The following is a 26,060-nucleotide window of genomic DNA, read 5'->3' as shown; positions in this document are numbered from 1 at the left end:
TTTGGTAGGTATGTATGCTTATAATAAAAGTTGCATGTTGGAAATAACACCTTTACACAGAAAATCTTCTTTAATAGTGAATGTGGCAGAGACAGAAATCCCCTCATAATCATTTATAATCTCAGAAACAGTGGATCCAGATTTAGTCCTACTTGCTAATCAGATGCCCTTTGTACTTTTTATATGCAACCAAGGAAGAATCTGTTTGCACAAGTCAATTTCAGCATGCTACACATGCTTCAGAGAACATTTTGAAGGCATATGGAAGAAAGGAAGTATTTTTCTGACTTCAAGCAAGGCAGAACCTATGGTGGAATTTCTGCTAAAACTGATAAAACTTTAAGTATTATAGGTTTTTAAAAGTGTTTCCTAAGCCTACTATTAAAAAGTTCTGCTAAAACCTGTGTGTTCTTCAGGTGCTCTGAAAAAGTTTTATCAGCTATTCAAAGGAAATCTTTGAATTTCCTTTGCTAAAGCTAGTATTAAGTGACTAGCTTTATTACTGTGATTTTTTTCTCATAAATTTCAGATTAAGCAGATACTACAGACAGACTAATTGTACTTCCTAATTAAATCCCAAACTATTCACATAATAATTGAAAACTGTAAGAACCAGATTTCTTCTATGTTATAAATGTGAAGACAATTGAGAGTTGATTAAATATGGGTGGTTATATGACTATCTTAAATAAATAAAATTAGGAAGCAAAAATTTACTTCAGATATAGCAAAAACTTAATTTCTTTTTAAAATCCTGTCATTTCAGCAGTCATACACTTAAGTACATTGCATCAACCCACTTGAAAATAAATATATAGAGTTGTCTTTTCCGCCAGCAGCATTGGAAAGATTTGCATTAATAAATGGAGCGAGCCTTCTGCTATTCACTGCCATTGCGTTTAATGCCAAATACTGAATCTGAAAAAAGGCTTTAGCTAGTTTTTGTAATGCATTACATCCCTCTACATCAGGGCTGTCAAACTCCCAGCCCGCCGGCTGGATTCACCACGCACTGGCCACACCCATGCCCGGTTTAGCGAAAGGGGGAAAAGTCCCAATATGTCACGTGACGACGATGCAAGTTTGACACCCCTGCTCTACATTGATGTGATAGCTTGCAGAACAATTGAAAAACTAAGCAAAGTTTGTTTTTCTGCTTAATTTCTTGTAACTAAATAGGAAAGTGAATGAGAGTTTTAAGCCATTTGCTTTTTGATTTAAGAAACTAGTCCTCTGAAAGAGAAAATATGACTGCAACATAATACAAATAACAAGATGATTATTTGCGAAGTCTGAATGGAGTTAAACTTTTAACATTTTTTTGATGTCCATATTTGCAAGTTAACTCCTATACTTCTATTTATTCTTGATTGCGTAATAACGTAATTACACCACTGCTGAGGCTACGTTTTGCATCGTTTTTAATTTATTTGGGTTTGCAAAAAGAAAAAAGATCTCCAGGCTTGTCCACAATCTTAGGAAAATGAATACCTCTCTTGAAGTGGGATAATTATAATTTCTGGATCTGTGTATTAACAATGGACTAATGGTTACCCTTTCCATTGAAATATCACCAGAGAAAGAAAACTGGTACATTAATATATTAACATATTTGGGGATTTTTTTTTAAATCAAAAATTAAAATGCAGTTTATATGCATCTTAGTCCATAAAAGTAAGGTACATAACAAACTATAAATGTATTTAATATGATTTATGCAAACATGCAATTCAATAACACTTTAGGAAATAATCTTTGCCTCCCCAAATGGACGTTTACTTAAATGTCCATTTAAATGTAAAAAAAAAGTTTTAAAACCTAAATAAATTCCAGGAAAAAAAAGACGACTCCTTATTACCAAAACCGTTTTCCCAACAGAGATCTTAATGAAATAAATCAGGAATAATAATTAACAACAACAAAACAACAATGCAAATAAAGCATCATATTTGTGAACTATAAAAAGCCCAAGGGGCACACTAAAGTTACCATTTTCCCAGTCCCTCAAGAAACGCTTTCAGCTGCAATGGGGCTTTTTGATGTGAGCTGCACACTGAGATTAATCAGGGGCTTGTGGATATTTCATATCCATTAATAAGAAGTCCAGCCGGGCGGACCTATATATGTAAATATTACTAACACCAGTGAAGTGTGCTACTAATTCAATTCAGGAAGTGCTGTAGAGCAGGGGTGTCCAAACTTGGGAACTTTAAGACTTGTGGACTTCAACTCCCAGAATTCCCCAGCCAGCCAACTCCCAGAATTCCCCATGCTGGCTGGGGAATTCTGGGAGTTGAAGTCCACAAGTCTTAAAGTTCCCAAGTTTGGACACCCCTGCTGTAGAGTAATTCAGTGAAACATTAGGAAAAAAAATTAAAGAAGGGTACCTCCAAGGCTTGAAGAGCCTAAGCCACTTGACTGCAAGCCAGTGCCAATACCTGAACCGAATGGCGTTCCAAAACTAATTCCCAGAGTCGGCTGTGGCCCTGGTATGAAAAAAATGAAAACAAAGCTTGCCTTACTGTTTCACAACAGAGACCCACGATGCAAACCCTTCATTAAAACTAAATCATAGCTTAACAAATGCTTTTTTAGAGCACCCAAGCTTTTAGTGTCTTCAATGGCTAAATTTTAGATTTGGAATGCAATACAAAATGAAGCTACTGGTAAAACGTTTATGTTATGTCAAAGCAATGGACCATGTTTTTTTTATGGACAACTCAGCATGTCATTTTAAAATTAAACTGTCAGCTCCTTGATGGGAGTATATGTGAGCAGCCCTTCTTTAAAAATCAAGGTTTATATTAACACAAATAAAATCATCATGTTACCAGTGTCTGGTATTAAAATACTCAGCTGAGTATTTTATCCAGGTTTTTTTTTAAAAAACAAACGAAACAAGTGGATAAAACACAACACAATAATTTTATTTTATTGAATTTATTTTTCATTTTTGAGCAAGTCAATTACACAGTAACATGACAATTCAAGCTGGTTCACACAAAAAAAATGATAGTTACTGAGTTGTTAGAACTTTGCTACATTTACAACAATTTTTGTCTGCTTATTTAAACATTTACAGAAAAGGCACAATTGTGTACCTTGCCCAATACATTCAAAAAAAGTTCAGATTCAGAAGCTTGGAGACAGTGGTTTCCTTACATAAGCAAACTGTCAAAATAGGCTTTATATCATTGTTAAAATGTCTAGCATCAGTCCAGGGTAGGAGTGGTAAATCTCCTTATTAGCCCCAGGTATAAATAAACAAAAGTTCTAGATTTTTTCCTACTAATTTATACAAACTACTTGACAGTATTCACAGTAAACTATTTAAGTTCAGCAAATAGTGCATTAATTAAACTTGATGAGTTTGTCAAGTTCAAATACTGTGCCTGCCTTTTTATTATATCACGCTGAAGGCCAACAGTAAAATCTAGAAAATACTGTTCTAAGACAATTCAGAACAGCACTTGCTGGATTCCCTTCTAATAATGAATGTCCTATTGTACTTATAAATCCAATGGTGCAATCATCAAAGTGGAAGGTTTAATCAATATGATAGTGTTTGCCAGCAAGTGTTTTATTTAAAACACTCCAAGATTTTTTACATTTCATTTTTCCTGAATATTTATATTTTCTATTTAAAATACAACCCCACCCCCCAAAATTCTACCTCATTATTGCATTATAATACATTCATCTACCATGATTTCAATTTAAAATAACATTAATACTGATGACAATTGTAGACTTTGATGTACAGTAGACAGTATGCATGGTCCCTTTCTGGTTTTGCAAAGTTATAAATACTTGAACTTCAAGTTCTCACAACCATTACTTAAAGCAAATATTAAGCAAAAGGCACTTTTAAAAAATCTTTTGCCAAGGAACGTCTCATTCTAGATGACCCAATGCAAAAAAGAGGTTGTAATATTCATGGTAGCATAAGTTAAAGGGCAAGTGGTGTTGTGAACTTGCAATAAAATACTTATTTTGGCAAGCTGAGGTTTCATTCATATTTTAAACATATATTATACATCTTATTTGAAGACTTTGGGTCAGTTGAACTAGGTTTTTATTTTAAATAAGAATGAGAAAAAACATTGATTTCAAGGAATTAGTTAATTCTGAATCTAATATGTTAAAAGATGTTTTGCATTTAGAAATGAAATTAGATATAAACAAATTAATATATATTAGTAACCAGAAGCTCTTTAAAGAGTTCCCAATCTGAAGTTAGTTAGGTTCTTAAAAACAATAAGCGTCCAGTGTTCCACTTTTAAGGAAGTATATCAGTTTTCCATCTCAGGAGGAGGTACCATTGATGGAAGACCTTGAAAAATAGTAATACCACAGTCCTCCAAGCCAACGTTTTTTCAGATTTTCAAAGCAGTTCAAGACAGACTTTATATTTAAACTTTATAAGTATAAGATTTCATAATTCAAGCTGACAAAACCTTTCAACTAAATAGCAATTTTGAATTGGCACAATTCTGTATCAGAAAATCAAATAACCTCATTCAAGTTAGTTATCCACACATAATTTAAATAATACTACAGATTATCCATGCCAAAATAAACTTTGTCACCTTTGGATAACATGTTATGAATCATTTAAAATGTAAGTTATTTGCTGCAAGCTATTTAAAATTTATTACCCTAAAGAGCAATTTAAGTTTAATAAATAAAGCTCACTACTACTACAGCAATTTATTTGTGCTTTTCAGTAGTATCACTATTTTCAATGGGGCTTCCCTTAATAATTTAAGTTTGGGATCACAGCCTAAGACCCCCGACAGAATAAATATTATGTACTAAGCTTGCCAAATGTCATTGTCCAAACTGTTTGATATAAAAAAAAACCTAAGGTGTAAAGTATAAATTCTACACATCTGGCCAAAAATCTGATTAATACAGTTCTTGTTAAACTCAAATTATTTTCATTTAATCTCAATACTGTAGTAAAACCTTCAATTTTATCGAACATTTGTTGAAACAGAAGGTCCAATGTAGTATTCATGCTGAATAGGTATTCATTCCAAGAAGTGTTTTAAACTGTACTCTCAGCAAGATTGAATTACAAAGTAAAGCTTTCAATGCTGAAAGGTGTTAAAACTACACAACCAGAGGGAAGCAACCTTGAGACTTGCTCAACTACAACTTCAAAGATTCCAAGTCCTTTGGCTAAGACTGCCAGAAGTTGCAATTCAGTAACATTTGCAGGTGACAATTTTCCCAACCCGGAGATAAAATAGCCATTTCTTTAATTGCCAAGATGGAGAAACTTGATTATGTCTAACTATCTATACTAAACCATCTTTGCCTGAGTGGTTAGGGTTAGGGGTAAGATTTTAAAAAGGAATCAATAAATTATTAATTTAATTTTTAAATAGCCAAAGCTGGAGCTGGTACAGAGTTTAATTGCAAATAATGCTTTAAAATAGAGCAAACACAATTTCCTACAAATAGTAACCATTCCCTACGCATTGGCTTGTAAGTACAAAAATGCTATAGGACTTTAGAAATGCAAGCTCTTTCAATATTTCAAATGTGATTAATCAATTATTTTTCAATGGCCTTTCAAAGAAACTTATTTATCTATTATAGGAAGTCTCTTCAACACCATAAACACAAACATTTTCACATACATTAATCTTACTAACACTAACCTACCATATATTATTTAAACACAAAATGAAAGCCTACTAAATATTATAATTTGTTTGCTGTTCTTTGATGAGGATAACAGTTTAAATATGGGCTGAAGGTCACAGCATAACAGTGCAAAACAATCACTGTTCCATTTGGCCAGTGGCTGAATGGCTTGCTTAGTTCACTGTCACCCTTTCAAATGTTGCCACATTTATTCAGTTATTCACAACTAAACAATATTATTGTACTGCAAGCCAAAAATCTGCAATTTCTTATTTTTAGTCTAATAAATTTGGAACTGAAACATAAACATTAATTTCCTTCAGCACTCAGTTAAATATGAAGTATTTGATGAAAATTAAGTGCCTTTTGCCATGCACAGGCATCTACGCATAGAACTGTTCTATATTCTGAACCAAAGTGTGTGAGAAATTTAAATTAAACCCAATGTCATTTATATTGCACAACCACAGCTAAAGTATTACACCACCACCCCCCCATAGCAGAAAAACTTAGTGATGATGCTTACTTCACTCATGAGATGCACTCAATGAATCTTTCTTTCTAATGGAATTCTTTCAGTCAGCCACCTGGGTTCACAGAAATTACTTCTCATACCTAGAACCCCTCTGAATCTTCTCCAAAAGGTTGGAGAATACGCTGGAGTAAATTTTGGGAGCAAAGTATGTGGGACTATGAAATTAGTGGATTATTTTTTTTCCCAGGTAAAGGTATTTAGGATCGTAACAGCAGTTTCTGCAGCATTACTAGTAACTTAAGGGGGAAAATCTTAACATTACAATTTTGGTACTTAGAGTCTAAGTATTTCCCCCCTCTGCATAAAACTGTAAATGCGCTATAACATTATCGCATATATGAATACGCTTAGAACAGAAGGTTTAAACTATAACAGATTAAATATGTAGCTACAGTAAAAATAAAACGATGTATAAACCATGTCATTCTCACTAAGCTTCATTTGATTCCTCCAGCTGTCAACACCTATTATGTCAATGCTGGAAATACCCTGTAGATCCCATTATTTAACAGCTGTACCTCAATTAAAGGCTGTCTACATAGTAAAGTATCCATACATATACTACATTACTGTTTGTCAAGTACAGAAGAAAAACCTAAGCATGTTCTTAGGTATGTCTGGAAGAGACTACTCCCGTATAAACTAGGTCCTAAACTAGTTTGAGTTGTAACTTGTAAATCCAGAACTCTTAAGCAGTCAACCACTATTTTTCAAACACATACTACATTGGAAGGCCAATAGAGTATATTTTAAAGAGGAAATCAACACCTCTCCTTAATTTCAATCCATGCTTATTTCCCAGTGGTTGTAATTTTAAAAATATTTTTTTCTATACATAATTTCAAAATTTAGCATCTTCCTGCTGGATCTATAAAAATGGCCTTTATGTTCTTCTGTGAGGCTTATTCCAACAACAAAGTGCTATGTAAAAACAAATAATAGAAAAGCCCTGTAATCTTCCATGAGAAAAACCATTCTAAATCAGACTTCAAAACAAATTATCAGTAAAGGAGAATAATCAACACAAATTATAAAAGTTCATACAATGCATCCTAATTTTTGAAGGGTGTTATCCTATGCATATTCAGAGGTGACAGACTCACATTTGAAAGGGCTGAGTAATACAGTAAATAAAACTGTTACAAAAAATTTGCAAGATTAAATACTGGATGTGTAATTATTGCTAAGTCTAGCCTGCATTTTCTATTACCAATATTTTGATGTACTGCTATTCACAATTTTTAGATTTTGAAAACAAAAGGAAGACCTTATATAAAACATCACACCAGCTTATTATTGTTGTAACACTAAAAGCTATAACTTGAATGCACTCAGACCTGTAGCAGGCTGTTGCTGCTGTGTAAGTGTTGCAGCCATGGCAATGGCCGCTGCATTTGGTATGGTGCTGAAAGGAGTAGGTCCAGTTGTAACACGTGGGGCAGTCTGCCATTTCTTTGCTTCTACTCGCCTTGCTTCAAACACATCCACAGCATCTCCTAAAAAGGTTTTTCTATATCCAAGATACTGGTCTTTCAGCATCTGAACAGAGACAAGAAAACTATTTTACACCGCATCCACCTTACATAATTTTCCTATTCTGGAAAAAAAAAAACTATTATGTGTTATATTTTATTAAAATTATATGTTACCATAATACAATATTTATGTTACTAATAATTTTGAATTACACTTTACAGGCAGGAACTATAACTATGTAATCATTTTTGGACACTCGAAACACAACAAATGTGGCAATGCTATGAAGATGTCCTCGGGGTAGAATTTTCAGATTTTTTCCCACTGGTTTTTCATTTGTGTATATTTTCAATAAAATTGTGATAAGGATATCCGAAGTTTAATACATATATTGCATTGGTTATTTTACTTCCAAATTGCAGAAAATCTTACTCCTTTTACTCAAGACTTATTGCCAAAGTTTGCAGTCTGTTATGGGGGCTATTACTGCTAATGCAACACCTAAGTTTGATACTTTCACTTAAAACAATGTTATTCATAACCTTTCTTTTGTTCAATGTTCAAGTTCTTTTAAAAAAACTCAGATTTTCTTTTCTCATGTTATATGTATAGCAACTCCAATATTATTTATTTATTATCATAATGAGGACTAATAGTATATATTTGCTGTGCTTCAAGGATGACTTTGCTCAACTTTTCATAATAAATCAATTATAATCAGATTGATTTAAAGAACTTGTTATACATTAGCAGGCAGGCAGAGAACATCTGACCACTATTCTCTATGGAAGCTTTATTAATCTGTCTTTTCCTAACCCTTACCACATACACACATATAGAGAACCATGAAAGTTACTACATTTCATATATTCTTCATTTAAAAGCACCTCAAGAAATTTATCCGTTCCCTATTCCTTGTTTTTTTTAAAAAGGTTTATGTATTATTACAGGATCAGTTAGCACCCAAGATGATACTATAATTTTTTTCTTCCAAAGAAATAAAAAACACAAGTCAAAAAGCAGCTATTAAAGAATACAAGATATTTATTAGCTGTACATGTTATACAATATATGAATGCAACTGGAAATATATTTTACCTTGACATTTTCATGTATTGATTGAAGCTGTGCAGCTAGAGCTACAAACGTTTGATAAATTTTCTGCATAGCCATGGATAAATCTGTGAGATATGAAAAATTGAAAAAAAGCCTTGTTGCAGAATAAAATCATAATTCTTATTGCTGCCAACAGAACTAACATACTTTTCATTAATCGCAGCCCAAGGATTGGGGAACCCTGCTGTAGACCAATATCTGGTGCTACTCTCTGGAGCCATGAAAAATGGTTCATGACTATCTTCCCCTTGTTTCTCTGGATGGACCTGCAAATGGGTATTATCTTTCTTCAGACTTAACTTCCCACCTCCTTTTGCTTTTTGTCTACAAATCCTTGTCTGATAAAGGTCCTGCATAATATAATTAATCAAGATATTAAAATGTGTATTTTTACCTTGAGGAGTTATGTGTGAATTGTTTGCTTGGGTAGCAAGATGATTTTCCAGTTCTTCAATCTGCTGTCTGTACTGCTGCAGTTGTACTTCAAATTGTTCAATCAAGATCCTGAAGTAGCTAGATTAAGTATATTTCAAGTGGAATTAAGTATCACTCTAAAGAAAAATGTAATTAATTTGAAGACCAAGACTAGAATAATTAAATTTGCTGTTTTTCTTCTCATATTTTTATTTGTAACGTACCCAATAAAATAACACATCCAACAAATAACTGGTTTGTGATTTATACAAGTAAGTGCCCTTAGAGAAAAACACAATGAAAACATTTTTTTTTAAAAGAACTTGTAATCACTTCCAAGCACCAGATTTGATTATTCCTAATGCATACAATCCTGCTAAGAATCCAAGGAAACCCTCAAACCAAAGGAAATGCATTTCTTGCATAATAAACTATTATGGAAATTGGCCCTCTGGTGCAAAAAGAGTGTTTTTGGCACATCTCTATTAAGAACAGACCTTTCAATTTTCTACTTACTCAGCTGGTGCTGTATTTTCATGCTGAAGGCCAGGAGGAGTTTTCTGTGTCCTTAGTGCTATCTCAGCATTTTTAAGTTCCTGCAGAAGGAGGAAAGGAAAAATCAGAAGTTGAAAGTCCAAAGAATAAAATCTGTATATAAATGTTTTAGTGAATTATTTTTCCTGATTTAATCAATAGTTTCAACAGTAAATTATTGCATTATTGAAATCACTGAGGCCAATGGAAAGAAAGCCGGGTAAAACTAGATTATTATTTGCACAATTACTAAATAGAACTCCAACTATATACCAACTATAGTGTATCATCTTCCAAAAATGAGCTTAACAAAAACATTATATCCATTATAACAACCTTAAACTATAAATCTAGAATGGAATCACTAGAAAAGTGACTCACAGGCATTGCTTTTCCATCCCCAAGTTTGTTGTAGCATTATTTATTTTGCCGTGACCATTTCACTCACCTGTACCGTGTTTCCCCCAAAATAAGACAGGGTCTTATTTTCTTTTGCCCCACGAAATATGGCCTTCGGCTCATTATAGGGGAGGGCTTATTATTTCTGGAGCAGGTGAGAAGCGAGGCGCGCCTTTTAACTTTCCAGCTCCGTTGCGTTCCTCACCATTGTGTTCAGGGAAACCGCTGGTAAAAAAAAAACCTTCTCGCGAGTTCAATCAAACTTCTTGAAGTAGCGAGGGTTTTTTACCAGGGGCTTCCCTGGACACAATGGCGAGGAACGCAATGGATCTGGAAAGGTAAGAGGCGTGCCTTGTGGCCCAACACCAGCCACTTCACCCCAATGGTAAAGGCAGCCTGCCTGGTTCTCTTCCCTGCCGTCCCTTTAGCAAGGGGTGGCAGGGTGGGGGAGAAGCGAGGCGCGCCTCTTACCTTTCCAGGTCCATTGCGTTCCTCACCCTTTCGTCCAGTGAATCTCCTTGTAAAAAAAAAGTCATGAATTCAACTCGCGAGGTTTTTTTTACAAGGGCCTTCAATGGGCGAGGAACGCAACGGACCTGGAAAGGTATGAGGCGCGTCTCGCTTCTCCCCCCCCCCCAACCTGCCACCCCTTGCTAAAGGGACGGTGGGGAAGGGAAGCAGGCAGGCTGCCTTTACCATTGGGGCGAGGTGGGCGGTATTGGGCCGCAAGGCACGCCTCTTACCTTTCCAGGTCCGTTGTGTTCCTCGCCCTTTCATCCAGTGAAGACCGTTGCAAAAAAAACCTCGCGAGTTGAACTCCCGAGGTTTTTTTTTTACAAGAGGATTCACTGGACAAAAGGACGAGGAATGCAATGGACCTGGAAATGTAAGAGGCACGTCTCCCTTCTCCCCCCCCCACCTGCCACCCCTCGCTAAAGGGACGGCGGGGAAGGGAACCAGGCACGTCTCCCTTTACCATTGGGATGGGCGATTTATTTTGTGCGAGAAGGAACAGGAGGGAGGGGGTGATCGCTTTGCTGGCCTGCCGCTGTTTTTGCGGCAGGCTCTTTTTGCGCGGGAGGGAAGGGCGGGAGGTGGAAGCACTTTGATTCGCCTTCCCGTTTTTGCGGTGAGCCCTCTTTTTGCCCCGCAAGTTGAACCGGTAGGTGATACAGTGATAATGGCGGTTGCGCATGCGCTTAAATAGTTAGGGCGGGCTTATTTTTGGGGGAGGGCTTATTATGGTGCATGCTTTGAAAAGCCCAATTGGGCTTATTAGCAGAGCATGTCTTCTTTTCGGGGAAACACGGTATCTATTTACCCCAATCACTACAAAGGCCTGTGTCAGGCCTGTAGTTATGTTCTTTTTAGGATCTTTGGCCTGCCACACTATCTTATAATTTTCTATGCTGTTTCAATAGTGTAGTAGTTGGGAGGGGGGGAATAGAAAGGAGTAGGATTGTAGAATGGATTGTTGACATTCTTTTGTAGAAGCCAAGGTCATCTTTTGTCTCCGCACATCGACACCTGGCCGGAAGAAGATGGGTGTACATGCCAGCGTGGAAGATGATGATTGGAACATGTGATGGATTTGTGGGTGTGGGGAGAGATCATGAACTTTCAACTAGGTGAACTTACAGGATGTAATTCAGAGTTGAAATTTCCATAGCCGTGCTAACATTCTTGCGGAATAAATTGCACCATTAAGGATGTTTTGCCTTGGACAATGATTTATTTCTGCATGGTATTTAGAACCCTAACATTATTTCAACTCTCTACTTTAAAAATATTTCACTAGCTCCCTCCCCCTATCAAGGGGGAAAGGCTGGTGATGGGGTCTCGGCATTCTCAATGCTGACCGGGACAGCGTAAATATCAGCGAAGAATTAATGAGAAGCTTTTGGTGATAAGAAGCTGAGTGCGGAACTTCAAAGGCAATGGAATGCTGTTTCCAGTTTAATTGCATCTGGAGGAATGCAGGAGGAGACGCGACAAGACGAAGGAAATCTCAGAAAACTTCTTCAGCAAACTGTGAGTGCATGCTCCCCCTCCTTCCCCCCAGCTTGGAAACAAGGCTTGAAAAAAAAAAAACCTAGAACAGAGGTTTGGGCTCCTTCCAGACGGCAATAAATGAAATGGCTTTACACCCTGCGAATAGCTGGAAGAAAGATTCCCTTTCAAAATGGGAATTTCAAAGGAGGCAGGAAGAAGGGATTTTTCCAGCATCTGTCACTTGCAAGCCACCACAAATGGGGCTGCAACCAGTAAATGAAGCAAATTGGGCAGTAAATTGGGCTTTCCTCCCAGGACTTGGATGGAAGAGATGCTACTTACCAACTCCTTTGCCATCAGCATGGGGAAATGCTCCAAGCCAGCAGTGGGCACCTACTTGGCCCATAACTCCTCCAAGCCAGCAGGAGGGTCCTTGGCATGTAAAACCCCTTAGCCAGCCATCATTGGTTGAGCTGCAACCTGTGAAGCAGGCAACCCCGGGATGGGTCTTAACCCCAGGTCATGGATGGGAGGGATGCCAGTGGGCACCTGCCCTCCCTCAGCAGATGGCACCATGGCAGAAAGCTGGGCAGTGGCCAACCGAGGAATTGACCTCCCCACCGGTTCCAGTCTCCCCTGCAAGGCCCAAAAAGGTTCTTACCAGACCTTCCTACAGAGAAGAAATCTCCATGGAAGAAGGGATTACCAAACAGAGGCCTGCATTGTGGATGGCGGGAAAATGTGCCCCTGCAAGGCCCCAAGTGGTTCTTACCCCACCTTCCTACAGAGTAGCAATCACCAACATGGAAGAAGGGATTACCAAAGCCAGGCCTGCAAGATGGGAAGCGGAACAAGGTGCATCTGCAATGCCCCAAAAGGTTCTTACTCCACCTTCCTACAGAGAAGCAATCTCCACCATGGAAAAAGGGTTTACCAAGGGGACAGCTGCAAGTTGGAGAGCAAGGCAGTGTGATGAAACGGTTCCTAAGTTTAGAGATGTAACTAGGTTCCATTCCTCGTGGGGGCCAATTAAATGCCACCATTGTTGTCAACTTGGCCACAGAGCGTCAGAGTGCTTGGCTCCAGCCCCAATGCCACAAACGTGCGCACCAACCACCACGGCGGTAAAGAGAGGGTCCCAGATGCCACCACAGAAGAGTCATCTGGGCCAACAACCTCTGGAAGAGGATCCCCAACTTAAGGTGAGGAAGTGTCCTACCAAGGGGGAGGCCTCGGAAGAGGAAAAGGGCAGACAATCTCCGGAGGAGGATCCCCAACTTAAGGTGACAAAGAGTCCAACAAAGGGGGAGGCCTCGGAGGGGGAAAAGCCTAAACGACCTCTGGAAGAGGATCCCCAACTTCAGGTGGCGAAGAGTCCTACCAAGGGGGAGGCCTCGGAGGAGGGAATTGCCGAAGAACAAATGTGTGTACCAGTCGCCATGGTGGTAAAGAGAGGGCCCCAGATGCCAGAACCAAAAAGTCATCTGGGCAAACGACCTCTGGAAGAGGATCCCCAACTTAAGGTGACAAAGAGTCCTAATAAGGGGGAGGCCTCGGAGGGGGAAATGCCCAACCGACCTCTGGAAGAGGACCCCCAACTTCAGGTGACGAAGAGTCCTACCAAGGGGGAGGCCTCGGAGGAGGAACAAGGCCAGCCGTGGATGATTGGATCCAAGAGCCCAGAACCTACAGCACCTGCAGCAGAGAGCCCGAACCGGCCATGGGAAGAGGTCGCAATGGACTTCATCGTGGAACTCCCAGACAGCAGTGGGCATAAAGTAATTTGGACTGTTATTGATTTGTTTTCTAAGCAGGCACACTTCATTGCTTGCTCAGGATTGCCATCCGCAAACGAATTAGCGAAAATGTTTGTGAAACACATTTATCGCCTGCATGGAGTACCCAAGAGGATCATTTCAGACCGCGGAGTCCAGTTCACAGCCAAGTTCTGGAGAGAGGTCCTGAGATCTATTGGGTCCACACAAGAACTGAGCTCAGAGGTTCATCCCAGCATGAACGACGCAGCAGAGGGAGCCAATGCGGTGGTGGAACAATACATCAGGTGTTTTGTGGACTATCAGCACGACAACTGGTCGGACTTGCTACCATTTGCCGAAGTGGCGTACAACAATGTGGTCCACAGCAGCAGAGGATTAGCGGGTTTCCAGATTACCAGTGGCATGGAAGTTGTTGCCATGCCTGAGTTGCCTAGAGAACCTCCTTCTTTCATGTCTTTGAGTGAATGGATGGACATGCTAAAGAATGGATGGGAGAATACGAAGAAGGCTCTAGCAGTTGCGGCAGAAGCCTACCAGAAGCAAGATGATCAACGTCGCTCACTCCTAAACCCCTACCGTGTGGGGGACAATGTTTTTGTATCTACCAAATACATAAGATTAGATATGCTTAGCAAGGAATTGGGTCCAAAATTTCTAGGTCCATTCCCAATAGTGAAGATAGTTAACTCAGTTACAGTTCAACTCGGTCTACCCAGAAGTCTAGGGGAAATTGACCCAGAATTTCATTGTAACTTGTTGAAACCAGTAATTGGGTCTAACAGAAGAGCATCCACCCAAGCTCAATCTCCTCCTTTAGTGATGGAAGGGGAAACACAATCTGAGGTGGAAAAAATTGTAGATTTCAGGCTGAATAGGGGTTGCTTACAGTACTTAGTGCATTGGAAGGGTTACCCTTGGTCTGAAGCTAATTGGGTGAACAGTGGGAACCTAAAAGTGGAGAAGTTAGTAAAGCAATTCAATGGGAATTTTCCCGAGAAGTCAAGGGGTTCCCCTGGGTGGAGAAGAGGTGGTTAATTTTGTTATGTTAACTTTTATGTTATTCTCTTTGCAGGAAACGTTTTTCTTTTGAGGAGAGGCCGCCTGTCAGGCCTGTAGTTATGTTCTTTTTAGGATCTTTGGCCTGCCACACTTTCTTATAATTTTCTATGCTGTTTCAATAGTGTAGTAGTTGGGAGGGGGGAATAGAAAGGAGTAGGATTGTAGAATGGATTGTTGACATTCTTTTGTAGAAGCCAAGGTCATCTTTTGTCTCCGCACATCGACACCTGGCCGGAAGAAGATGGGTGTACATGCCAGCGAGGAAGATGATGATTGGAACATGTGATGGATTTGTGGGTGTGGGGAGAGATCATGAACTTTCAACTAGGTGAACTTACAGGATGTAATTCAGAGTTGAAATTTCCATAGCCGTGCTAACATGCTTGCGGAATAAATTGCACCATTAAGGATGTTTTGCCTTGGACAATGATTTATTTCTGCATGGTATTTAGAACCCTAACAGCCTGAATGATGGTGATTTATTATTATATATCAAATTGCTGACTTTTCCACAATGACCACTCCCTAACCACAATGATCACTCTCCAACCTCATCCCAATAGTTCAAACATTGCTGCTATAATCAATTCCATCCATTTCGCTACTTGTTATCATCTTACATTTCCCTCCACATTTCCTACATTCATGGACTTTTCAAGGGAGGCTGCTCTTTGCATAATATTTTCAACATGTGATCATCTGGCCCTGGTCATTAGTTTCTCAAGTGAGAATTAATACCCTGTTTCCCCGAAAATAAGACAGGATCTTATTTTCTTTTGACCCCCGAAGTAAGCGCTTGGCCTTATTTTGGGGGAGGTCTTATTATTTTTAAGGTCCAGGAGGTGGCGAGCATGGTCACCACATGGCTGCTGCTGTATTGCAATATTTTCGGGGAAGGGCTTATTTTAGTGCATGCACTCAAAAACCCGATTGGGCTTATTATCCAGGGAAGTTTTATTTTCAGGGAAACAGAGTAACTGATAGTGGAAACAGCCTTAAAACTGATTGCAAATATGAAGATAAAGAAAAGGACAAATAGATATACAAATATCTTGAACATACTCATCTTGCTAAATTCCATATATCAACGTAAGTACATTTACATACTACATGAGAATACTAGCACCTGGGAGGAAGGTTAGAAATACAGAAGTTTACAGAAGTTAAGGAGTAAAAGATTAAAACTGCCAGCTATCAAATGATCAGTTTCCCAGGAATGACATACTAAAAATTAGAACACACACACACAGTAGTGCGATAACAAATGTTTCAACAGAATAAACACAAAGCAGAACTATTATACAAGCAAACCCACATTCCACCCCCACCCCCCAAATAACCATACTGTTAATGTTATTACATTAAAATTAGAATAAATTAGCTTCTTTGGAACTATACCTGAGCTGTCTCCAGTTTTAGTTTATCAATATTAAGAGTGTTCCTCTGTAATCCACTTGCAGCCACAGATAATAATTGCTTCAAAGCTTTTATGTCCTCTTGCACTTTAAGCATCGCTTTGGAAGACATTCGGCTGATTTCTTCCTGAACCTGTTTTTGTTCTTTCACAAACTTCCTAAGTAAGAAAAGAGGGAGGGAATCAGAAAAAAGAAACCCCCTGCCAAAATAACCACCCAAAATGAGTGATTAAGACCAGAAATAGCAATGACAGCAGTAGCTCAATGGCATATGAGAAAATGTATACAGACTTTTTACAGTTATTCAATATTTTGAAAATGCAAACATAATTAGCTATCAAAATGAATTTTAAAGGAATTCAGAATTTTAAAAACATATACAGCTAAGAATTGTAAGGATCAAGAAATTACTTACTGGAGATTTTCTACATCTTGGCAGATTACAGGAGGTAAATTTTCATCTTTTAGTGCTTTGCTATCCCTGTTAACAGATTTGTTCTATTATCAGCAAATTAGTGCCACACAAGGATTTTTTTATATCACATTGTAGAAATAAATTAAAAATTCATCTGAGGTTGTTTTTTTCTTCTTTTTCTGAGATAGTTTCTTTAAGTTTCAGGATTATTTCATTCAATTTTTTATTGACTCTTGGCATTTACTTATATTTTGTATATTTCTTAAAGCTTTAAAAATGTAAAACAATTTAGACATGAAGAACTTTATTCTTCAGTTTTCAATTCCACATAAATCAGAGTCATTGACTATCACAATCTTAAATAGGACAGTCATGTATATATTACTTCACTTTTTCCCCCAGCTCAGACAAGCAGATAATTCAGTTAAGAAATGTAAAAAATGAACAAAGCATTCCCAGCTGTATCATTCTGCTTGAAATAGAATCAAACATTTTATCACCAACTTCATTATTTTAGTCTTTCCGTTTAAATTTAATTCACGTAGACAATTAGTCATTATGTTTTATAGACATGAAAGTAATTATAATATTTCATTTACTTACTCTGCTCTTGTTCCTGTTTTGTCACCTAGAAATAAACATTATAAGTCAGAAGGCTCTTCTTAGCTTTATTAACATTATCAAATAGACTTTTACCAACATTATCTTCTTTATTTCTTAAAAAGGACAAGAGCAGACATTCTGGGAAGAAATGGTGAACTGAAGACAGCTCCGCTAAAAGCAGATCCATTGACTGTGGCAGAATGAACAACTCGTTGGACAAGGAGACAATTTGAGATTGTTCACAAGTGTTCTGTACAGTTGCTCCTTGTGGGAAATCAGCAAAACAGCAGTCTCCAGAAGGGTTTTTTATTTTTTTATTTTCTCCCCTTTCTATTTATTTATTTTAGTTTACATTATTTTCTAATTGTGATTTTTAAATAAAATCACTATAAAAAGTAAAAAGGATACCAACAAAATCATTAGATTAATGAGACATTCAAACAATTCTCAGGTCACTTTCTATTAAACATCTTAGAACAGAACAGAACAGGAGGAGAAATGTTCTATTAGAATCAAAACCACTATTCTGGGAATATACATCCCAGAATAGTTTAATACTTTAAAATAAGTTTGAAATATATGTGGCAATATTTTATGCTACACAGCCAAAACACATCAATAGCAAAAATACCAGTCCTATCCTGGGTGCCTCAGAAAAAATGCAGTCTTCATAATTTTGATTGAATCCCTCTAAATGTATCTGAAAATTAGTTCCTGATAGCTGTGTAGGTGATAACATTACATTGAAAAATGTTGAGGCACATTTTCTAGTTTGATTTAAGCCACTCTTAGTCTAATACCTGCCCATCTATACTGCAGGAATTATGCTAACTTATGTCATATGGTTGCTTAGGAAGATTAAAGTAATGAAATAAAACCATTCCACACGGCTTCTAAGTTTGAAATCCTTATAAAACTCTAAATTGGAGAATAAATTAGCAGAAAAATGGTTGCATTAATATTTTCTAAACTGATAATTATGAATACAATTTATGAGATGCCTCTCTCAATTCAGCAAGTGAGAGATTAATTTAAAATAAAGTACTTAAATTGAGCATAGAAAATAAAGCTGGATTTATTTGCTTTTTGTCATAAAAGCTATGATTTATATGTCAATACAACTATTGTTATTTAATTTCAAATGATCCAAATAAATTTATCTATATTAATTATTAATTAGTTAATTTTCTTTGTGTTGTTCTCTTTATTTATGTATATAAGATGCAGATTCCATTTTCAATTACTTTGAAATACTTTTCACCTTAAAAACTAATAACCATTGAATACCATCTATAAATTACAGGGAATCCTTGGATTTTGGCTTTGCAATTTGTTTCACTAACCCCAAAATATTCCTGATTTGGTATAACTACAAAATTGTACTTTACAAAACATACTTTTTTTATCTGAAGAGCTACCGAAATCTATGCCACCAAGACCTTCATTAACTGTGGTGACAGGTTCTGCGGCTGTCCCAAGGGTCAAACCAAAAGCATTCTGTCCAAGACCTGAAAATAATGCAAACATTTTTGGGTAAGATTCAGGATTATGTGAAGTAAGATGCATTATCCATGAAGATCGAAAGAATTTTCTTCTAATGTTATCAGCAGAAACTCTGAAACTAAGCTAATAGAAACAGAAATTTGTAATTAAAATTTGTCCTTATCACTAAGCCTGCTTTCCCACCATCAACACTAACACAGAGGTCTTCCGAAGACACAAGCATTCAAAGATTGCAAACAGTGAGATATAGAAGAATGGTGTTGTGCTTAAAAATGATTTCTAATTTCAAAAAGGAATACAATAAGCTGAAGCTGTAACTACAAATTCAAATATTGCTTTTAAATCAGATTAATTACTACTTGTTTGAGTTTAAAGTATTATAAAGTATTGATAATCCTTTAAATTATTACATTAAATCCATGCATAAGATCCACATTCTGAACATTTTAAATAATAAATATGTGCAACATCACCTGTTGTAGCTGTGCTTGCATTTGGGAAAAGTGTTCCTCCTAAACCAGTCAAGGCTCCCCCCAGAGAAAGTCCTGTAGATACAGTGGTGGTTGGAACAGTGGTGCCTCCCAAGTTTAATGTAAAACCAGAAGAGCCTGAATTTTAAGCAGAGAGTGCAATTCAGATTCTGAACTTTTAACAAAACGATACATCTTGATTTTTTTTATCCCAACCATTTGGTTGCACACTGATACTATTTTAATGTCATTATAAAAACTACAGGCATAACTTCCATTTTGGTGTTCGTTATTTAAACCAAACATTGTTAAGCATTTTTTGAAACTTAAGGAGTCCTTGGTGAATGTTCTAGAACAGGGGCCTCCAACCTTGCTTTGCTGACTGAAGAATTCTGGGAGTTGAAGTCCACAAGTCTTAAAGTTGCCAAGGTTGAAGACCCCCATTCTACAACCCTTCCATATAGATGAAGTCATCCAGTGGTAACCTCATATACTTAAAATTTTATCAATTCCTTCATGATGTTCTAAACTTCAAATGCAAGAATTCCAATAAATCCACAAAAAGTTTAGAAACACCTGGCTATGAGCTACTGACTCACTACTGAATCCGAGTCACTACTGAAATCAAGTGCTTTTAAGTGAGTCACTACTTAATCTTTTTAAGTATATATAAAGAACTTGAAGCCATGTTAGACAAATAGTGTGACCTTATTGAGCCCAATATTCTCTCAGCATTGCAAGTGGATTCAAATCCTGTACCTTTGGTTTTTTATTACTTAAGTATCCAGTTGTGTGTACCACCCAAAGTCATTTTTGGTGACATAGGTGGTTATACAAATTTAATTAAAAAGGCAGAGTTTTCTGTGACTGTCAGAAAGTCACAGACACTTCTTTTAGCTTAGCTACAGTTATTAATACTGTAAGTAGCCATTAGGAGTATTTAATCAGCCTCATGTGATGTTGAAAAGATAGTGTCAGACAAGATTAGTATTTGAATGGGACTCAACCAAGAAATCTCAGGACTTTAGGCTAAACTGGACAGTTGAAAATATCTCAGAAAGTGGCAATGGTAAAACATTTTTGCTCTGTTGCCAATGACATGGATGTATAATGGAGTCTTCAGGAGTTGAGCTCAACTCAAAAATAACTTTTCTATATTCCTTCAATTAAATGTTTCAGCTTAATAAGTTTTAGAATTCCTATCATTGAATTGTGACAGAATTCTTTAATACTGTACCTAAAGTTTAACTAGTTTTTGTAACAATTGTAACTAGAAAATTTAGGCAACAGGAAAATGAGAAGAAACTTGAAGACAGAACTATTGTAAGCTTACCTGCTGCTGGAGCAGAAGTAAGGGCAGAAGATAATGCAAGTCCAGAAGAAGTGGAAGTGATCGGTAAAGCAAAAGGAGTGGCTGATGCAGCAGGTTTACTGAAACCCAAACTAAGGCCCGTAGTAGAAGTAGTAGTAGAAACAGGTGCGCCTATAAAAAAAAAGTTTCATTTATTTATGCAATTGTATGTGGTTTCTATTCTTAGGAAGTATACCCCCATCACACATATTTTAATCTCCAAGGCACATTGTGATAAAGTCTTCCAGGTTTCAGTTCAACACTGATTCCACCACTGTGCCTCTCAGCACCTACTCATGTTCCATTATATTGAGGAAAAAATAAATACACACACATATATATAAACAATTTCCATTTAAGAATTCCAATTACTATCCATAAAGAGAAGCTAATCTGAAATTCAAATGGTTCAAAATATTCTTTGCTTCACATACAATAACCAGAACCCCAAATAAGGCCATCAAAATTATACACAATAATTTATACAAAATTATACAAAATAATTATAAGGTTATCTTGATATTCAAGTATACTTTTTCATCTAGCATTTATCTACTTTGCCATGTTTACTAATACTTTACAAGAGGAAATACTGTATTTTTCGGAGTATAAGACGCTCAGAAGTATAAGACGCACCTAGCTTTGGAGAGGAAAACAAGGGAAAACAAATCTGCCTCTGCCTCCCAGCAATTTGTCTCCTTGCGGCAAACACTACAGACAATATACATTGTTTGTGATGTTACATTTCAGACTATACTTGTACAGATGCTGTTAAAATTGATGTGGCTTTCTGGAAGTATGTTATTCTCTGCTATTTAAAAGAAGATACAACAGCACTGGGCTTCTTCAGATCAAGCATTTATTTTAAAAAGCTTCTTCATTTTGTTATCTAGAACAATAATAAAGCAGTATTTAAAAAAGAAGTCTAATAATTTGAACATTCTATGGGCATTTAGTTATTGACTTACCTCTTTGTAACAAACAGCAAGCAGTCTGTTTTAGTTTAGCCTGATTAGAAAAAAAAAATCTACCTCTGCCTCCCAGCAATTTGTCTCTTGCAGCAAACAGGCCATTTCAATTTCAGCACAGGCCTCCCGATGATCAGTTGTTTCAGGCTGCAGGGATTGCCATAACCTATTGCCGCCTCCACAAGCCCCATTTCCCCGTTTGCTGCAAGGAGGTAAATTGCTGGGAAGCAGAGGCCAAAGGGTGGGGGCTGGTGGGTGTGCAGGGCTTCATTTGGTGTATAAATTTTCACCCTTTTTAGGGGGAAAAGTTATGTCTTATACTCCAAAAAATATGGTAGCTGAATTATACTCATAATAAAAGGTTACCAATCATTCTTAAGCCTCACATCATAGAAGTCCAATGTTTTTCCTTTGGGCATTTCCAGCGATCACTTCTCAAATAAGGAAAAGAGAATGTTAATGATTATATAATACTAACCTAATGTTAATCCTGCAGCAATAGTTGTAGCTGTTCCTGTGTAGGAATACAAAAGAAACAAATTTATGCCATTATTGAAGAATATGGAAAGGTACAACATTCTAAATCTTCGGCATAGAAGCAAGCAACTTCCTATATTCCAGAATTCCGGACAATTCTTATAACCTCTACCTATTGACCGTGCTGCCCAAAAATGATTGGCATTTGCCTCCAAAACAACCAGCAGCAGCAGTTGCTTTCTACCAGCAGGGGGTTGGACTAGAAGACCTCCAAGGTCCCTTCCAACTCTGCTATTGTATTGTATTATTGTATTGTATCAGTCAAGAGGAGTGTTGATTTACCACCAGAATATCAAGTACTTAGAAGGGAGGGCTAGAGAGCATAAGCAAATGACAGCCAATCTATTTAAAAGCCATCCATCAACACATTGCAATGAGCATCTAAAAAGCCACATACAACAGGCACCATATAAATTACCATACACAGAACAGCACACAGTCTGTTAGACCAACCCAAGTGACCAACCCAGATTGGATCCTGCTGCATTATCCTGGGAAACATATATTTGCCTTCATCTGGAGAAGTTACCATAATTGAATTCATGTTTTTATTTGCCTGTTCTGCCATTAAGTCAGTTTGGTCTAATGGTTAAGGTATCAGACTAGAAACCGAGAATATGAGTTCTATTCTTGCCTTTGTCATGAAAGCCAGCTGGTTGATCTTGGGCTATTACTCTCTCTCAGCCCAACACCTTCCCAAGGTGGTTGTTATGGGGAAAATAAGAGGAAGGTAAGTTGGATAGGTTCATTGCAATTGTAAAAGTAATAAAAGTGGGATACAAATAAATAAATGAAATAAAGCCACTTTTTTATTTTTATAAAATTTATATAGCCACCTGTATTATACTGAGGGTGGCTTTAATCAACAATTAAAATACCAGTAAAAACAGCATAATAAATGCCTATTAAAACCATAAATATTAAAAACCTAGCACCAATATCAAACTTCAACATGCAGTCCCTTGTTAAATCCTCTCAGCCACCTCACCCTACCCCAGGGCTTGGTGGGCAAAGCCAGGTCTTAAGTGCTTTTTGGAAGGTTAAGAGGTCTGCCAAATTTCAAGAGGAAGGGTGTAACTAATTCAATTAATTAATTCAAGCTAATCAATGCACATTTGATAGGAATAACTGAAATATGTTTTACCTGTATTAGTCCCTCCTAAGGTAAAACCTGTGGTAGGCTTTGAGCTAAAAAGTCCAGTGCCAAAACCTACAGAAGGAGTAGTTGTAGTAGCAGTTGAACCCAACGTCCCAAAGTTAAGGCCTCCAGTTGAGCTAAATTAAAGTAAAAAATTATTAAGAACATATTCATTGTTCATTTTATTTCTTCAATGCTAGTTTTACAAAATAGCATGCCTTAATTAAATGCAATTGACTGAAATTTCATCTTCAACCAAGTGAGTGTTTGTAACAGCTAAGATTGTTTAACTTATTTAACATTAACAATATTAATGCTGCTATATTTGTATGTTATACTATCAGTTGTTTAAACCATGATGTACTGAACCTCAACTTTGTACAAGGAAAATTAATGATTTGTTTGGATAATTTATTCTGCTGGTATCCAGAAAAAGGGTCCAAGCTCATAACCAAATAAGATTTCTATGTTCAGATATAAGCCATAGTTAAAACAAACTATAGTCTCATACTGTCATATCAGCTATCCAAGAATGGGCTCATGTATGATGCTGATCTGTAAATAAAACATGATTTGGCGTGTGTGGCCTGTGTGTGAACCCTGCCTTAGCATAAGTTTTTATTAACTTGCTGCTCCTTCTAATGTGTTCAAAGAGTTATGGAAGACTGTTGTAAGTACACCCCCTATTTTAATACTGCTTCTCAAAAAAAAATCTTTAACTTGCAGAAAGTCCTAAGGAATTACATGTTTTTCTCTTCATTGCCTGTAAATCTTGATATTCCAGAGCTCGGGTTAACTTTGTCTTCAAGCTAACATTATTTACAGAATTAAAACTGAAGTTTCAACCTAAATTTCCAAAAAGAACTGTTATTAAAATAGCAAAAAGACTGCTAGATATCAATAATTTTCTTACAATGTACAATTGTGCAATGTACAAGTACAATGAATTATCTCATGTATTTCAGCTGTAAAGAAATTAAAGCTCACACTTTGATACATGATTACAAAATCAAATTTTCATCGATCAACTGATACACAGAAAGAGATAAGCATCAGCAGATTTGATGAAAACAACTGCCAATATACAAAATTCTAAAGGGGCATAAAAACCAGTCAAAATGCTCCAAATATGACAGAAGCATGCTCATCATAAAATGCTAGCTGACTGTGTTAATGTTGTACTGAAAGCGGACATGGAAAGTGTGCAGCCTTGCCTAATTTGATGCTTTCCAGAGATCTGAAACAACTCACATCACCTCCAATCATTGATAAATTTCAGGACAAGTAAAATTAGGGAAGGTTGCAATCAAGTACTTAATTTGTGTACGAAAATAAATTTTAAATGGATCATATCCCCCATAACTGTAAATGTGCCTCTAACATGTTATAAAACAGATGTTTTACAGCTGTCCTATAATTTATGTTCAAGAAAGAGGGAAAAGGATGATTTCAACCACCTGAACAGATGGTTAAAACTGTTGTAAAAATGTTTTAATTAAAAAAAAACTACGATGAGAAAAAAAAATCCTCGTGCATTTGTCCCCAGAGACTGCAATGCTTGTTTTGTTTTGCTTAAAGGGACACGAAAGCCAAAATCAATTGCCTAAAATCTCTTGGAAAAGCCATACAATCAGGCCATACATGTACTTCATCTTAGGTTATTTAATTTTATGTTTTTAATCATGGATGAGCTTTTACTTTTTCATTGTAAATGTCTAGTCGTCTCTAGACAGTCATTTATATGAATTGGGAGTCATATAAATACTTATTTAAATAAATTGCCCCTAAAACAAGTCTCACTAAAAAGGAACTGATGATCAAGGACTCTCAGTACTCTCAGTTATATGAAATATTTGGCCTTGTTTGACACTCTCTCCAGCTTGGAAAGGCTGCGATCCTGTTGCTAATCCTTTTGTTTCCAATTTCTAGTTAGGATTCTTATTTCTTTATTTTTTAGAAAGAAGCCGGCGAGCTACATCTTTGGGGCGACCCCCACGGCCTTCAACCGTGGTAAAATAAGGAAAAACCAGGCACACGTGAGGCGCCAGTGCCCTACTGTTCGGGACGCTGAGGCTTCCTGCGACTCCTGTGAAAACCATCCGGAATGGCTCCCTCAACTCACCTCGGAGTGCCTCCGAAAGAGAAGCCCCCGCCGCCACCTCCCCCGCCGGTGCCCGCAGCAGCCGCGGCAGCGGAAGCCAAAGTCCCGGCTCCGAAGGAGAAGCCCGCCGACATAATGATGGCGGCGGCAGCGCCGGCGGAAAAACGCTTCGCCCAAGTGAGCAGGCCCGAGGGGCTCTCCCCACAGCCAGGGCTTCAGCGCGCCCCCACCCCGCGCCCGCGGGAGGGACGTCAACAATCCTGCTCGACCGCGCGGGAACTTCAAAGAGGGACGGTCGAGGCTGCGCGAGAAGCGCAGCAGTTAAAGGCGCGCGGATAAAACGACGGTCCAGAAAGCGCCACTGCGGCTGCGCAAGCGCTGAGACTGCTGGTCGCCAGGCCCCTCCCCTCCCGCCTGAGGGAATCTTGGTAAATGAGCGCCATAGGAGTCGCGTCGCGTCGCGTCGCATTGAACACAGGCAGTCTTCGACTTAACAGTTCCTTTAGTGACCGCGCAAAGTTACCACAGCACTGAAAAAAGTGGCTTGTGACCGGCACTTAGGACCCTTCCCCCCCCCCCCGCATCCCCATGGTCACGTGAT

At 37.6% G+C, this 26,060-nt stretch overlaps 1 protein-coding gene across 1 annotated transcript in view; it reads right to left on the bottom strand.

Moving 5' to 3' along the window:
- The window catches only part of NUP58 (nucleoporin 58), a 30,122-nt gene extending 4,327 nt beyond the window's left edge, over window positions 1–25,795 (bottom strand). The window contains exons 1-14 of the mRNA XM_081950736.1: window positions 25,481–25,795; window positions 23,365–23,495; window positions 22,162–22,197; window positions 20,698–20,847; window positions 19,368–19,502; window positions 18,789–18,899; window positions 17,392–17,416; window positions 16,789–16,854; window positions 16,357–16,531; window positions 9,713–9,792; window positions 9,177–9,295; window positions 8,765–8,847; window positions 7,528–7,729; window positions 2,388–2,486 (exon numbers count right to left, since the gene is read on the bottom strand). Coding sequence (XP_081806862.1) covers window positions 2,388–2,486; window positions 7,528–7,729; window positions 8,765–8,847; window positions 9,177–9,295; window positions 9,713–9,792; window positions 16,357–16,531; window positions 16,789–16,854; window positions 17,392–17,416; window positions 18,789–18,899; window positions 19,368–19,502; window positions 20,698–20,847; window positions 22,162–22,197; window positions 23,365–23,495; window positions 25,481–25,593 — 1,525 coding nt within the window. The 5' untranslated portion in view covers window positions 25,594–25,795. The remainder of the gene's footprint in view (window positions 1–2,387; window positions 2,487–7,527; window positions 7,730–8,764; window positions 8,848–9,176; window positions 9,296–9,712; window positions 9,793–16,356; window positions 16,532–16,788; window positions 16,855–17,391; window positions 17,417–18,788; window positions 18,900–19,367; window positions 19,503–20,697; window positions 20,848–22,161; window positions 22,198–23,364; window positions 23,496–25,480) is intronic.
- Between the last annotated feature and the right edge of the window lie 265 nt (window positions 25,796–26,060).

The sequence above is a fragment of the Natrix helvetica genome, assembly GCF_964273705.1.
Source record: "Natrix helvetica genome assembly, chromosome: 4".
In the NCBI taxonomy this organism is placed as follows: Eukaryota; Metazoa; Chordata; class Lepidosauria; order Squamata; family Natricidae; genus Natrix; species Natrix helvetica.
Note: the sequence above shows the minus strand (reverse complement) of the source record. Positions and strands in the feature narration are given on the sequence as shown.